This window comes from Vipera ursinii, assembly GCF_947247035.1.
Source record: "Vipera ursinii genome assembly, chromosome: 2".
NCBI classification, from domain to species: domain Eukaryota; kingdom Metazoa; phylum Chordata; class Lepidosauria; order Squamata; family Viperidae; genus Vipera; species Vipera ursinii.
The window spans coordinates 110,018,304-110,035,522 of record NC_139513.1 but is presented as its reverse complement, the minus strand read 5'-3'; the positions used below and the strand labels follow the sequence as shown (position 1 = coordinate 110,035,522).

Sequence of the window (17,219 nt, the reverse complement as noted above, 5' to 3'; positions counted from 1 at the left end):
GTTCGAATCCAAGGCAAACCATTCAATATCACAGTAGTCCAAGTTTATGCCCCAACCACCGGTGCTGAGGAGGATGAAATTGACTGGTTCTATGAAGCTCTACAGCACCTTATAGAACTAACACCCAAAAATGATGTCCTTATCATCATGGGGGATTGGAATGCTAAAGTAGGAAGCCAAAAGATAACTGGAATAACAGGCAAGTTTGGCCTTGGAGTACAAAATGAAGCAGGGCACAGGCTGATAGAATTTTGTCAAGAGAATACGATGGTCATAGCAAACACTCTTTTCCAACAACCCAAGAGAAGGCTTTACACATGGACATCACCAGACGGTCAACACAGAAATCAGATTGACTATATGCTCTGCAGCCAAAGATGGAGAAGCTCTATACAGTCAGTAAAAACAAGACCAGGAGCTGACTGTGGCTCAGACCATGAGCTTCTTGTTGCAAAGTTTAGGCTTAAATTAAAGAAAGTAGGGAAAAGCGCTAGGCCAGTCAGGTATGAATTAAATCATATCCCTGTTCAATATACAGTAGAGGTGACAAATAGATTTAAGGAATTAGATCTCATAGACAGAGTGCCTGAAGAACTATGGACAGAGGTTCGCAACATTGTACAACAGGTAGCAACCAAAACCATCCCAAAGAAAAAGAAATGCAAGAAAGCAAAATGGCTGTCTGAGGAAGCTTTGCAAATAGCTGAGGAAAGGAGGGAAGCGAAAGGCAAGGGAGAAAAAGAAAGATATGCCCAATTAAATGCAGAATTCCAAAGAATAGCTAGAAGAGATAAGAATGCCTTCTTAAATGAAAAATGCAAAGAAATAGAAGAAAACAATAGAATAGGGAGGACCAGAGATCTTTTCAAGAAAATTGGAGAGATGAAAGGAATGTTTCATGCAAAAATGGGCATGATAAAGGACCAAAACGGCAGGGACCTAACAGAGGCAGAAGAGATTAAGAAGAGGTGGCAAAATTACACAGAAGAACTATACAAGAATGAGCTTAACGTCCCTGATAATCACAATGAGGTGGTCACTGACCTCGAGACAGACATTCTAGAATGTGAAGTGAAGTGGGCCTTAGAAAAGCTGAGCAACAACAAAGCTAGTGGAGGTGACAGTATTCCAGCTGAGCTATTCAAAATCTTAAAAGACGATGCAGTAAAAGTGCTACACTCAATTTGCCAGCAAATTTGGAAAACTCAACAGTGGCCACAGGATTGGAAAAGATCAGTTTACATTCCAATTCCAAAGAAAGGCAGTGCCAAAGAATGTTCAAACTATCGCACCATTGCACTCATTTCTCATGCTAGTAAAGTTATGCTTAAAATTCTACAAGCTAGACTCCAGCAGTATGTGGATCGAGAACTACCAGAAGTACAGGCAGGATTTCGAAGAGGCAGAGGAGCTAGAGATCAAATTGCTAACATACGCTGGATCATGGAGAAAGCTAGAGAGTTCCAGAAAAACATCTACTTCTGCTTCATTGACTATGCTAAAGCCTTTGATTGTGTGGATCATAACAAACTGTGGCAAGTCCTTAAAGAGATGGGCGTACCAGACCATCTTATTTGTCTCTTGAGAAACCTATATGCGGGCCAAGAAGCAACAGTGAGAACTGGACACGGAACCACTGATTGGTTCAAAATTGGGAAAGGAGTCTGGCAAGGCTGTATACTGTCACCTTGCCTATTTAACTTATATGCAGAGCACATCATGAGAAAGGCAGGGCTAGATGAATCAAAAGTTGGAATTAAGATTGCCAGAAGAAACATCAACAACCTAAGATATGCAGATGATACCACTCTAATGGCATAAAGTGAAGAGGAACTAAAAAGCCTCTTGTTACGAGTGAAGAAGGAGAATGCAAAACATGGGTTGAAACTAAACATTAAGAAAACCAAGATCATGGCATCCGGCCCTCTCAATTCCTGGCAAATAGATGGGGAAGAAATGGAGGTAGTGACAGATTTTATTTTCCTGGGCTCCAAGATCACTGCAGATGGGGACTGTAGCCAAGAAATTAAAAGACGCTTGCTCCTTGGGAGGAAAGCCATGGCAAATCTAGACAGCACACTAAAAAGCAGAGACATCACCCTGTCAACAAAAGTGCGTATAGTCAAGGCTATGGTCTTCCCAGTTGCAATGTATGGCAGTGAAAGTTGGACCATAAGAAAGGCTGAGCGCCAAAGAATTGAAGCCTTTGAACTATGGTGCTGGAGAAGACTCCTGCGAGTTCCTTGGACTGCAAGGCGATCAAACCGGTCAGTCCTAGAGGAGATCAACCCTGACTGCTCTTTAGAAGGCCAGATCCTGAAGCTGAAACTCAAATACTTTGGCCACCTAATGAGAAGGATGGACTCACTGGAGAAGAGCCTAATGCTGGGAAAGATTGAGGGCAATAGAAGAAATGGATGATAGAGAATGAGGTGGCTGGATGGAGTCACTGAAGCAGTAGGCGTGAGCTTAAATGGACTCCAGAAGATGGTAGAGGACAGGAAGGCCTGGAGGAACATTGTCCATGGGGTCGCAATGGGTCGGACACGACTTCGCAACTAACAACAACAACAACAACATAGAAATGCCTGTAGCAAATGGATTGATACAGCTACTGGGGAACTAGAAAAAAATCGTAAGAAGAAAAAGACAAAGGCAGTTCTGGAATATTGCAATAGACTTATTGGCTTTTAAGGAACACAGACTAGTTGAAGGTTTTCCATTAAAAATCTGACAAGAAAGCTCACTATCAATGAGACTCTGAAATTTTATTTTTCTGTTTCTAAAATAAACCGTTTTTCCTCACCAGTTATCCTTCTCCTTCCCTCAACTTTTTCTCCTTCTCCACAGCTATAAATGTGAATACACTAAAAAAAGCTCTGTCAGGACTTCATCTCATATACTGTAGCTTATTAAATGGATTGAGAACCACAAAAGCTTAGGTATTGAATAAAAATGTAGTTAAGTCATTAAGGTTTCTTCAAAACTCTTTCAATCTTTTTAAAAAGATTTTCATAATTTCTTCAAAACAAGCAAGTAAACTTTGGAGCAACAGACATACCAATTAGCACAAGGTTTTGTACTAAAATTGGAAAAAAAATGAACGTGCAAATAAGGAGAGAACTCCAGGCTTATGTTAATGATAGGAAATATAAATTGATGACATAATAACAGCTGAAAAATAGGATAAAATGAATAATATAAATTGATGACATAATAACAGCTGAAAAATAGGATAAAATGAATACTTAATAATAAGGCTAATTTAGATGTACAAAATAGAGAGTTTCTCCCCCCCCCCATTTTTTTTCTTCTTTTTCTTGCTATAGAAGCATCGTGAATAAGGAAGGAGCTGTCTTGTGGGAAAGTAAATCAGTGAAGGAGACTTTCAGTGCCCCCACATGGATTAAAAAAGAAGAGAAGAGAACAAGCCTTTTGCCTCCCTTCCCACAAAAAAATCCCCTGATGGCAAAGGATCTCGATTAAAACAATGAGAAAATGGCTTAGTTCATTTTTTTCCCAGTAGGCTAATAGGAGGAAAGAGTTGGAAATTTAGTTGTGGAGCATAGTCTTGAATATATCTGAACATTTTGTGTAAAGCCTTTAAAATCTCCCCGATAGTTTCAATTGGGAAAATGTGACAATCCTAGACCAGGCCAAATCCAAAAATGCCAGGGAATTTCTAGAAGCCTGGCACTCTGACAAATCAGCCATCAATAGACACGTAGACATTAACAAAATCTATAGAGTATGCAAAAGAGACAATCAACCAGCCCAAAAGAGAAAAAGGCTCCAGCACCTCTCCACTAGTAATCAGCACTCAGATCAGCATAGACTAACTCCAAGGTCACCTTCAGAACAACAATCAAGTAAATAATACCCCAATCAAGAAAGTGCCACAGAGCCATTAGTAAACAGCCCAACCAAAGAATCCCCCCACCCAGACAGGCAAGACACCAGAATATAAACAGACAGCAAACAGCATTCCTTACTAGCACTGATAATGTTACCTAGTTAGGGTAATAAAACATCTGCAAGAAAACAAGCAAGCTCAGAGAACACCAAGGACCTCTCAAGGAGAATTACAAATAGAACACTTACTCGTAAGTCCCCGAAAAATTAGCTATGCAAAATTAAACTAGTAATGGATAGTTCATGGCATCAAGAATATGATCTGTACTAATACAGGAAAAAAATATACAGTGATTTTCATTCCAGCTAGTTCATCTATTATATTTTAAGAATTTCTTGTGTAAAACCCATGCTACTTGGCATTCAAAGTCATCTCTAATTGATTTTAACAAAAACAAAGACTCCCATTATATTTTGGTCACATTGCTTTTAGAATTTCCAAGTGCATGATGGGAACATGGTCATCTTTAAATTTCTGGGAGTCTCCCTCTGTGAAGATCTGACCTGGAAAGTTAATACAACCCAGGTGGCTAGAAAGGCCCAACAGAGGCTTCAATTTCTCAGGGTCTTGCAGAAGAACAGGGTAGAACAACGGCTAATGACCCTCTTTTACCGGTGTAGTATAGAGAGCATCTTCTCGTATGGTATTGTGGTCTGGTATGCTGGTCTGACAGCCGCAGATAGGAAAGTATTAAAGAGGGTGGTGAGTACAGCACAAGACATTGTGGGCTGTTCCCTGACACCACTGGATGACATCGCCAGGGCTCGTTGCCTTGGAAGAGTGAGGAAAATTCTCAGGGACGACTCACACCCTGGATGGTATCTCTTTACTCTCCTACCATCAGGTAGGAGATATAGGAGTATAGCCAGCCGCACCAACAGGCTGAAAAACACCTTTTATCCGTGGGCTGTTAGGCTTTTGAATGAGAAATAACTTTTGTGAATTTTATGCAGAATTGACTTGGGAGGCTGGTGTGTGGTGTAGTTGGTTCACATGGTGTAGTAAGATGGAGGGTTTGTTGTCACTGTGTGTTGGAGGGTGGGAGCACAAAGGGAGGCTCAGCTAATCTCAATGTATACATAGTTGTACTTTGACAATAAAGATTCATTCATTCATTCATCTAGATTTGGAATGCCTTGCTAGGATGAAATAAAAACAACCTCTTGAAGTACTGTGTAGGGCACAAAGAGAGTTTCAGCAATACTAGACTCCAAATGACTATACATATTTCTTCTATAATAGTATTCTTACAATGGGGTGGATCTGAATGCTTTTTGTTTCTACATAAGAATCTCTGGATAAGTTTAAGTCAAATGACAAGCTGCTCTTGTCAAGAGATATGGCTTCATACATCATACTAAGTCATCCTCTGGTTTAATTATGGCCAAATGCCAAAAGTAAACTGAAAGTTTGTGGTTTACAATAAGCCAATCATCACTAAAAATGATCTGTGAGCCAATTCACTGAGTGCCCACTTTAATATATGAAGCTATGGGATCTTTGGTGCTCTCTGGGCAAGAACCAAGGACCCTGCAGGTTAACCCCGATCTACAAATATTGTCTTCTATATGAAGCTATATTAATCAATGTTGTTTTTCATAGAATCACTTTTCTTACCTGGTCTTGGAACAGAGCACCACCAAATGCCCAAACAGCAGCAAAGACAAAATAAAGTTCATAGAGATCTTTAGGGCAATCTGGAGGGGTATTCTCCTTGGTGAGGAGACATTCAAGGAGATAACACAACATCTGAACCATGCTCTGCTCAGGAATGGGAATAATCTTCTTAAATCTATAATAGGAGAATTGAACAGTTGTGAAGTTTAATTGGATTTAGCGTGACTGTCATTGAACAATGCAAGCAGATATCACATAAATCCTCTTTTAACTGTTAACATTTTTCAAATGTTCATTGTTTATAACTTTCTTATCCACTGCTACAGAGTGGAATAAAATACCATCAAACACACGGCCAAGTAATAACTGTAATTGTATATTTGAGCTATTTTAAAATGTTCATCCTCTTAAAAGAATTGAAATGGAAGTCTTTCAAAGTCCTGATCTACCACAAATACAATGAATTCAGAAGTGGTCAAATGAAAAGAATAATGAAACAGATACTTTTATTTCATATTTTTAATAAGCTTTGGTTAAGTTTACAAGTATGTGAACCAAAAAAGAGAGTGCCTATTGTAATTCTATATGTTGCCAAACAGACATAACAGATAAATCATTCAGAATGCTATCTCTTCAAGTCTTCAAATTATAAATCAAAGGATTTAGGTTATTGATCCATTCTTTGGCCTAGAGACATTCCAGGAGAATGTCCTCCAACACTTCTTCAAATTTGGATTATTCCACCACTTTACTTTTCATATGATTCTGGTCCAAAAAATTTAAAATATGCCTACAATTTAAAAAAATAGTCTAGAACAGTTTTAGTACATTTTCTATTGTTGGATTTTAAAAAAATATTGCATGTTTTAAACTCTGTGATGTATGTTTATAGTACTTCCAAATTTGAGAAGCAATAAATGTTTCCTTGGAGCATTCCTATCTAGCTGAGGATCCAGCTTTAGGCTGAATTGACCAGAAAGAATTAATGACAATGGTTTGCAAAATTTAATTTTGGAAAAAAAAATCTATGGTCTATTTCAGAAGTGTTCTTAGTGGAGCCGTAAAAAATAATCAGAACAACAATACCACTGTCTATCTTTATAGCAAAGAAAATAAAGACTCTTTCATAGCAAAATGCTCATCTGCCACATCAGCTTTAGAGTCACTGTTAAATTTAATAGCTATCCCAAATTTTTATTTGATACCCGCTAATAGAGGTTTATCTGGTCCAGTTCCCAGACCTCAAGAAAATCTGCTCCTCCAGGATTTCTTACAATATAACTATATCTGTTGCTATTTTTTCAGCTTGTTACAAATGTGTCTCTTTTGTTTTTTTTTTATCTAAGTTCATTTATATTTTGGCTGATTACTATAAGTGCCATGTCTCCATGTAGATAAAATAGTTCCCAAGGTTAGTTTCCCAACATTACAGACACACTGTATTAAGTTTGGAAAGAACCAAATACGTAACAGGAGAACATTTAAGTTAATGAATATGAATCAAATTTTTAAAAAGCATAAAACAAAAAGTGTCAAAATAAAGAAGATACCTTGCCCAGCTAGACTAACGTTAAAAAATAAAATACTCCATCTTAAACCTTCAGTCTGTCTTTGGGTATCGCTGACACACACAAGCATAGGGGTGGGGGAGAGGGAAGGAGGGAGAAATACACATTCCTCCAACGTTGGTAATAAAGACATAGAAATGCAAGCTTCTATACTCATCTAGTAGTAACAATTTTTGAAAGAAAGAAAAAAGAAGAAAAGGCAAGCTTGTTACTTATTAGACAAGTGCAGAGCCTCTAAAAATTCCACACCAGCAGATGGTCTTTTAAATCCTTTGATCTCTTCAGGAGAAAGGTAAAAGATTGCTGGGTACAAAAAAAGTATTTCACATTCTTGTTCCTTGCTAATTACATGCCAAAGCAAAGTCTCTTCTTAAATTTGACATTTATGAAGTTATGGATAGCCATTATTTAATATTCATGATATTCATGAAATTTAAATTCAGTGGTTTATCTCGAAAGTGACAGAAGATGGACTCTGGGGCTGGACTTCAGAAATTTAAAAATTACAGGGGCAGACGTCCATGAGGGATTATCTTTTGTTTCTCATCTGTAGTAGTATTTCAAACTGAAAGTCAGCTGGCAATAAGATTTCCTGAAAACATTATTCCAGGTAAATGAACAAAAGCTTCTGTCCCTCCACATCCAGAGGTAGAGCTCTTACTTTTAAGGTGTTTCTTATCAGATGTCCATGAGCTTTAAATCATTGGATTTGCAGATGTACAATGAAATTGTTCCTTTACATTTACATGCTAAATCTGGTTTTACGAAAAGTAACAATAATTTTCTCCAAGGCTTCCAAATCTTTGTCAACTTTAATAACTTGGACTTTCATGGTTTTAAATTCCCCATGGAATCTGATATGCCTCATTCTAGGCTCATAAATATACAATCCATCTGTTTAGAAATTAACTGAAGGCTCACTTTTCCTTCAAAGCTCATTATTTCTTCTTGTGGAGATAGTCATACATTTCGGGTTAATATAGCTTTTTCTAACCCAACAGAGTCAGGGGAAGTATCTATTATGCCATCCACTCTGTTTGTGACTGCAGTAGAGTGTATAATTCATACAACTATCTTCCCTCTCCATCGTCAGGAGTGGAGTTCTTTGGGATGACTGAGAGAAGGCCATATTCATCACTTTATGAAACATTAGAGAGTTGTTAAAAGAAACTAAGAATTTAGGTATAAATCACTCACCAATGTGTGAGCAATTCTGTTGAAAGGTTTGGAGCAAGATAAAAGAAAGTAACTGCCTAAGCAGCCATCAAAACCAGAATTTCACAAAAGAAGCTTTAAGTGTGGAGCAGAAGTACCTACTTCATGAAGTTCCCCCCACATATTTGCGATCACTGAAATGAGAGGTATCAGCCCTGTCATTCCATCTTCAGAACTTAGCTTAAGGTGTAAATTCCTTAGGATTACTCACTCCCTTATGAATAAGTCTTCCAACAAATAACAGGTGCACTGCTATATGAGATTTCCTTGGTATTATGTTATTACATGATTAGACTCTGTAAATAGGTGTTGCAATGGCTTCTTCTGTCTTAAGGTGAGCGATATAGAAAACTAACTCCTGGTTGCAATCTAATGGCTCCCCCCCCTCTCTCTCTCTGAATTCAAACAAGAAATGAACTGCAGAATTTAACAAAGGCTAACCACATATTAGGAGGTATTTGCAAATATGAGATTCTTATCATTACTTAATAAAAACTCATGTTAAATGCAATTCACTAAACAAACTGTGTCAGCTCTGCCGTAATGCTGTTTTACCATACCTGGTTCGAAGTGTGTCCAGACAAACTGGCAAATACTTGTCAAACAAAATGGTCAGGTTAGCTCGTTCTGACTGAGTTTCTCTTCTATCAATCCAACTACTCACAGGGGGATTCCAGCCTAGATCAGCTGGATTGATATAAAGGATCCCTGAGGAAGTAAAATATTGGGCTTAGTCTTAGAATTTCCACATGTAAATTACTGTAGAAAGTTCCCTAGAAGTTAAACCTACCTCCTGATGATTTCATGGATATGCCCTTGTTTTCCTAACCGTAAAATGGAAGTGGGAAGGTAATGCCTATTTCTGTGGTATTTGTTTCTCTCTCCCAACCTCATATATGGCTCTGAGATTTCCTGGTTCCTTCCATCTGAGTACTAACTGGCCCTGATCTTGCTTTGATTCTGAGTCCTGACAAAATCATCCAGGTGCCACCATGTGAGAAAACAGACTAAAATCTATACATTTTGTGCCAAACTCTTAACTTGTGGAAACCACCATTTAAACGTAGTGCCCACCAGATGGTTTGGAATATAACTGCCATAATCTTATAGAGGAACTGGCTATGCACTGGCATTTGCATATTTGGAACCTGGATTCATGCTGTAAAAATAATTGCAATAGCACTTAGACTTATATACCGCTTCCTAGTGCTTTACAGCACTCTCTAAGTGGTTTACAGACTCAGCGTATTGCCCCCAACAATCTGGGTCCTCATTTTACCAACTTCAGAAGTACGGAAGGCTGAGTCAACCTTGAGCTAGTCAGGATCAAAGGAATGAAACTCCTTACAGTGAGCAGAATTAGCCTGCAATACTGCATTCTAACCACCACAGCTCTAAAAAGGAGAGAAGCAACCTAGAACTAAGGAGAAACTTCCTGACAGTTAGAACAATTAACCAGTGGAACAACCTGCCTCCAGAGGTGGTGAATGCTCCAACACTGGAGGTTTTTAAGAAGAGACTGGACAGCCATTTGCCTGAAATGGTATAAGGTTTCCTGCCTGAGCAGGGGGTTGGACTAGATGACCTCCAAGGTCCCTTCCAACTTTATTATTATTATCATCATCATCATTATTATTATTATTATTATTATTATTATTATTATTATTATTATTATTATTATTATTATTATTATTAACAAGGCAGGAATATACAGTTAGATACTAGGTAAAACATACCTGATGTCAGTTTTGCTTTAAACCAAGCAAATCTGGAAGACATAGATTTTAATACAAAGGCTCCCTTGATATGTGTGCAGCTACTTAGATACGTGCTACAATTTGTGGCAAAACTCGGTAGGCAAATTTTACAGCATTCACTATTATCTGTGATAACAAAAGAAATGTGGAGCCCAGAACAAATGCTGGAAGCAGCTGGGAAGGGTCAGAAAATCAAGATGGCAGCTATAATCACACAATCAAAATCCCATCTTTTTTTTAACGTGCATCACCTCCCTGAAGATATCCTGACAAGTACTTATATCAAAAACTAGACAAATCAGTTTGTCTACCTGGCCCCCATCTATTGTTGTTAACTGTAATAAGCTTAGATAAAAGGCATATTCTTAAACATTATATCCTTAAGCATGGTTCAGAGCTTAAGACAAAACTCTCATTGCCTCTGGCTCAAATTTCTCTGAATGCAATTCTAAAGAAAAATATATTCTATAGTCTAGCCTACATAGAGGTGATCTCTATGTAGCAAATTTAATCCATTTGTATGTTTCTTTGTTTGTTTGTACAATGTGTATACTTTTCCATCTCATGACAATGATTCATGCTTAGCATAGCCAGTCCATCTGTAAGATTATGGCAATTGTATAATCCAATACCTCTGGCAGCCACTAGATTTAAATGCAAGTTTCCTAGAGTTAAGATGGTTTTTCCCCATATTTTGCCATGCTAAGGATAAAGCTGTTTTCTTTCTTTCCTCCATCAACTACCTGCTCGGGACACAGTGGCTGGAGTAGCAGTCCGCAGATGACTAATCTCAAACAGTAGCCTCATGGTGGGGTTGAGTGGAATCCGTTCATTGCTTGCTAGTGTTAATACCTGCAAAAGAAGGCATTGGAAATTCAAAGCATAATGTGACCCACAGCAACCCCTCGGAAAAGAAAGCATAAAATGTATACCTCACATTATGTCTCCAAAGAGGGCTCACGAAAATGTCTTACAAACTGTAAAATCATAATTATTTGAAAACACCGTAAATTAAAAGAATCAGCAAGACAACCAGGCAAAGCAATGAAAATTAAATGAAGTATGAAATCCTTTATTTAAATGATTAGATTTAGTTTAAACTAGTTTAGTTTATTTAAAGGAAAATGGTCTTGAGTCGGGCATGGAAGGAAACCTGAGTCTTTATCAGGGAACTCCCACCCTAGACAACATGCTGAAGAAGGCAATGGAACATGTTAAGGGGCCAAAACAGCTGAGCTTCACGGGAGTGGTCCTACAAATTTTCCCAAATTTATCATGGTTTAAAAGGTACCAAACAGCAACTTGGAATCATTGAGAAAATGGCCTGGCAGTCAATATATCTGGCAGGATAAAGGGATGATATAACCCTAGCACTTCAAAACATTTTAGCAGCAGCAACATTCTGTACTAATTCTCAGAGGCAGCCTAGCATAAACCATAAAACATGGACATCTGCAGAGGGAGTTGAAAAGAGTCAAGATGGCAGCCTTCCATAGGGAATGGAAGCCCCGCACATTCCCCGTAGAAATCCAATTGACTTCAATTGTTCTAGCAGTAAATGACAGAGGTCTTGCAACCTGCTTTTTATAATAGTCACAGAAAGAGTACATTGATTTTTCAGAGCTATTGACCAAAGGAATAGCTTAATTAATATTAAGCTAATATTAAGCTAATATTAATATTAAGCTATTATTTTATTATTTGAAAATATTATTTGAACATTTAATGTTCAAATAATATTTTATTATTATTTGAAAATATAACTCATATTATTTGAACATATTCTTCTGAAAACTCAAGGTAGATTTCTGAAAACTCAATTAAACATTACCTGGTTTAATGTGTTATGACTAAAATCGCTATAAAGATAATCCATAGGTGTTCTATATATTATACTTTAAAATATTTATTATCTGTTAACTTGTCTTTTACCTTATTGTCATCCATGACAGTATTGAGAGATTCAATCCACATTGGATCAATGTCACCATCCAACACAATCCATTTGGGGCCATCATGTGTGATGTTGGCTAAATCTCGCATAATCGATGAGAACAATCCTAAAGAGATCATAGGCATCCTCTCTACACTTACTAGTAACTCGCAAAAGTTTTAATCAACATGCATGCAAACGAGCAAAGGGAAACTAGATGCACTTAATTAAATCCAGTAATTAAAAAAAGGGTATGAATAGAATTGCATTCAAGAAGAAATGAAGAATTATTATCAAATAAATAATAAATAATCTCATTAGAAAATAATCTCACATCACTTTACACAGCTGAGACTGATAGGACAATAAAAAAACTACCCTGGCACTCTTATTAAGAAAAAAAAGGAAAGTAAAAAAAAGAACTATGGTTTTGAAAAAGCTTTTGCAACTGCTTTACTCATTCTCCCTAATTCTTGGGCTCAATATTATTTTCACAGAGATAACATCAATATAGTCAAATTTGTATCTCTGAAAAATTACAAAATGTTATGAAACACAAAAAATATCCTTGTTTTCCACCATGGGGAAGTTCTTTGAAAAAATATTTTGTAGGTGCAGGTGTGTTTTAAATACTCTTACTTAAATACTTAAATATTCCAAAGCGCCTGAAGGCAGGACAAGAAGCAACGGATGGAAACTAACCAAAGAGAGAAGCAACCTAGAACTAGGGAGAAATTTCCTGAAAGTTGGAACAATTATTTGGTGGAACAACCTGCCTCCAGAAGTTGTGAATGCTCCAACACTGGAAGTTTTAATAAAGAGACTGGACAGCCATTTGCCTGAAATGGTATAGGGTTTCCTGCCTGAGCAGGGGATGGACTAGAAGACCTCTAAGGTCCCTTCCTATTATTATTATTGTTGTTGTTGTTGTTATTAAATATTCCATGAAATTTGTACATATAAAATTCTGTCTCATAACTGTTTAAGCATCTTTAGGTCAAAGTATATTGACTTTCCAAAAATGAAGCCTTTGCTTAAAAAAACGATTTGAGGAAACCTTCTATGCATGCTTGGGAGGCTTCTGTATTTTTACTGTTTGTTCCAGACACAACAGATCTGAACACAACAGAGACCATTTATAATATAACTGCATATTCTTTTGATGGCCATAGTGGATAATATGGACTATTTCCTAGATGTCTCTCAATCATACCTTGAAGCTGTTCTGTCCTAAAACAACTCAAAGCAAACCCTTAAGAGGTCGGTTTTTTGTAACTTTTTTTTGGTGTGATTTGGCAAGTTTAATGAAAGAAATAACCTTTTTATTGGATTTCAGTGCACAGCCGTGATCTTACCATCTTTCCATTCTCTCGTAGATGGATTGATGATGCCAAAGAGTTCATCGTTGGTCACTGCTTTTGGATTGAGGTCTGTCCAAACAGGTCGGCGCTTCATAATGTGGTAAATCTTGTTCAGAGATTTCAGCACTTGTGACTTGCCTGTGCCTGCGTTGCCCACTACAAAGACTGAGTGTCGAACAGCAAGGAGCTCTTCAAGCTGTACTACCTTGAGTAAGAAGCCAATGAGAAAAAAACACCACATTTTGGTTACACTTACTACTTGCTATGCAGACAAGTGCTATATATACACTTCAAAAGAAACCAAACAGCTAAGTTCCACAACTGGTTAACAGACACAAGCAGAACAGGATAAAATAGAAATACAGTAATAAAAACCATGCCAGAACAAAGGGGGGGGAACAAGTCCACTATTTGGTGGCCAATCATTAGCATTTTACTTATTCTCCATGAATGTGTCTAATTCCCTTTAAAAGTTTACTAAGTTGATAATAAAAAAAAATCTACAAGTTAACTGTGTGCTGCATAAAGAACATCATTTTCTTTGTCCTGAGTCTCTCAGTGCTTAAACGTTATACGATGAGCCTAAGATCTAGAATGCTGATATGTCTCTATGTTTCATTTTACTTATCGTTTTCATATCCCCTTGTATTTTCTTTTTACTAAGCTTATAGGTACAAAACACTGAAATGATTCCTTGTGAGGGAGTTCAATCATTCTGGCTGCTGTTTTCCAATATTTAGGAGACCTACAATAACCTTTTTTTAGAAAATAAAACTGGAAAACCATGAGTTCAAATTCTGCCTTGGCCATGAAAACCAGCTAGGTGATCTTGGGCCCGTTATTTTGTCACAGCCCACCCCACCCCATAGGGTTGTTGTTGTGGGGAAAATAGGAGGAGGGAGGAGTATTAGGTATGTTGGCCTCCTTGAGTTATTTGTAAAAAATAATAAAGGTGGGATACAAATAATTAAATATTTTAAAATTTTTGCACTGTAGAATTCTAGAAAAGATTTACAATTTGGCAATCTTGCTTTCAATTTTTCCCTAACGTTCATAAAATAAAGAAACAATAGTGAAACACTATGGGATAAAGAATGAAAAATTGAAGAACTATCAATGCAAAATACAACATCAGAGATTAATAATTAAATGCATATATTACATATACATATTCCCTTTATTCTTAGGCAGAATAAACTACCATCTCGAAAAGAAAATAAGAAAATCAAAGCATTCTGGCTTCAGTCTGAAGGCTGAATGAATGAAAGTCACAGTCTTACCTTGAGTACAAAGTTGTCTTCCGGTTGAAGTTTGAGTTCCAGCACAGCTTGTTTTACAAAGGATTCGAAATTGAGGTCTCGTTTTCTTGGGACATCCAAAGCAGGAAACAAGTCTCCAATCAGACCCATGAATACTGGCATGTCATCTGTCACAATCTTTGGAATGTTAAAGTCCCGGAGAGAGCGCATCAGCACCTGATCTTCAGGACGGTCTGGATCTCCTCTCTTGAGGGACCCGGCTACAACCAAGACTGATTTGATTGCACGCAATCCCCAGTCATAATGATCCTATTATGGAGGAGAAAAGAAAGAAGAGGATAATTCATTTTAACTCGTACATGCACCCTGCCTGAAGCTAAATATCTCTGCATATTTCTGCATGCTATCAAAGGAGCAGAAACTAATGATATTCTTGCCTTGATCCTCAATTTCCTGTTGAAATGACCTGAAACCCAAGCCTTCTTGTAATCAGTCTGGAACTATCAAGGTTAAGGAAGTGATATCAGGAGACAACTTGTATAATGGACTTGATAAGAAATGTTGAAAATTAATACCCTGCCTGGAAGATCCTAATTCCAGAAACAGAAAGAGTAAAATCCACATCCCCTACGCCTTACTTCAGTGGTGGCGAACCTATGTCACAGGTGCCAGAGGCTGCACTCAGAGCCCTCTCTGTGGGCACCCGCGCCATGCCTCAGAGGTGGCAACTGTCCCTCTTCAACCAGCCACCTGCTAACTTGCTGAGGTCCCACGTGGCCAGATGCATCCCAGCATGGCTGGTTTCCCTCCCCCTCCACCCCGTCCCTCCTGGCCTTGCATGCTCTCCTTTTCCCAGGCACGACCCACTGCATCGCCTCCTCAGCTGTTGGCTGACCATCCATCTCGGAGGCGGCTTCTTTGAACTGCTGGCGATGGGCTGCAGAGCCCCAGAGTGCACCGGTCGAGGGGCTGGCAGATTGTGGCTACTGACGGACACCGTCGGCCCCCATCCGCTTGCTGGCTTCTGTGTGCAAGGGCCGATGGTGTCAGGTAGCAGCCGCCCCAGCCCTTGCCTTGCCCCATGGCAATGGCACCCTCACCCTGCCTCGCCTTATCCTGCAGGATGAGCCTCCTGCCTACCGTCACACCTACCAGAGACCCCCTAGATCTCCCCCAACCCTGCCCACTCCCCACAGGTGTCCCTCCCCATGAGCAACATTGAGGTGAGCACATCCACCTTGGCCACACCCACCCAATCTTCCATGACCACCACAGCCACACCCACCCAGTAGGCCATGCCCACCTGGCACCCAGCGATAAATAAGTGGGTTTTGGGTTGCAGTTTGGGCACTGGATCTCTAAAAGGTTCGCCATCACTACCTTAGTTATTTGGTAAATTAAAACAATCCAGATAGGAATAAAAACAAAGAGAACAATTGTTCCTAATTTATATTATATAATGCTGTGGAAAAATAAATGTATGCATAATATATCACTGAAGCTGTTCTCAGAGCTAAAATTTGTCTACATCTGATGCGATATAATTATTTAAAAGTACTTACTTGCTTGGACAGAAGTTCTTTGCACAACTGATAAAGGGTAATAAACTTCCTAGCTAATAACCGGGCTTCGATAAATCCTTCAGCCACCAGCATAATTTCACAGATCAGCTCAAAGTCTGGCACAACCATTGCACATGGTCTGGAAAAAAAGTCCACAAAATGCACCAGGAAAGTGCCTTATAGAATACCAAAATGTTTTCTCCATTTACCCTATTCATACTGACAAGCTTTTCTGGATTTGGGGGTTATTGCCTTTGTCACATCACCTATGGGTAATGCTCTTTAAGAAGTAAAACAGATAAGCACACATTCAAAATATCCTGCTGAATTGAATCTGGAGCTTCTATATACAAAGATTATTCTATAACTTTGAATTGTACTCTTTTACCTTCATTTCTGTTCTACAGGCAAATATTAAACAAACTAAAATTTCAGGCTTCACAAATTGACAGTTCTTTCTCCGACCTGCTTCAATAGTATTTAAAACTATTCCTCCAGTCTCACATATCTAAAGTTCAAATAACAGCATAATTTCTTCAAAGTTAGTAAAGGTGGATCCTATATTCTATGTTACCACATAAACTATCAGAGAAAGCTGGAAGGGAACTTATAGATCAGAGGTCCCCGACCTTGGCCACTTTATGACTTGTGGACTTCAACCCCCGGAATTCCTCAGCCAACCTGAGCAGAGGGTTGGACTAGAGCATGGCTGGCTGAGGAATTCTGAGAGTTGAAGTCCACAAGTCGTAAAGTGGCCAAGGTTGGGGAACCCTGTTATAGATCATCTTTTTTTTCTAATAGTACTGGAAGGAGATCTATCCCAATGGTGCACCACAGAAGTATGTAGAAGTTATGCATACGTTGCCAACGTTTTAGAGTGCTGTTTGTATCACAGGACACTATGGAAGGAGTTTGCTATCACTGGTTGGAGGTGACGACATCAAGGACCAACAGGGTGGATGGTTCCAGTATGATGAAAGGGAACAAGAGTTGGACCTGGTTTATTATCTTCATTTGGTCTATGTACAGCAGGA

The 17,219-nt window shown here is 38.5% G+C and overlaps 1 protein-coding gene across 1 annotated transcript in view; it reads right to left on the bottom strand.

Annotated features, from left to right (window-relative positions):
* DNAH9 (dynein axonemal heavy chain 9) overlaps positions 1-17,219 on the bottom strand; it is a gene marked incomplete at both ends in the record, with an annotated part of 237,237 nt that overhangs the window by 158,362 nt on the left and 61,656 nt on the right. Inside the window, 7 exons of the mRNA XM_083352326.1 lie at positions 5,531-5,705; positions 8,874-9,021; positions 10,814-10,922; positions 12,003-12,130; positions 13,359-13,569; positions 14,645-14,932; positions 16,186-16,324. Coding sequence (XP_083208452.1) covers positions 5,531-5,705; positions 8,874-9,021; positions 10,814-10,922; positions 12,003-12,130; positions 13,359-13,569; positions 14,645-14,932; positions 16,186-16,324 — 1,198 coding nt within the window. The remainder of the gene's footprint in view (positions 1-5,530; positions 5,706-8,873; positions 9,022-10,813; positions 10,923-12,002; positions 12,131-13,358; positions 13,570-14,644; positions 14,933-16,185; positions 16,325-17,219) is intronic.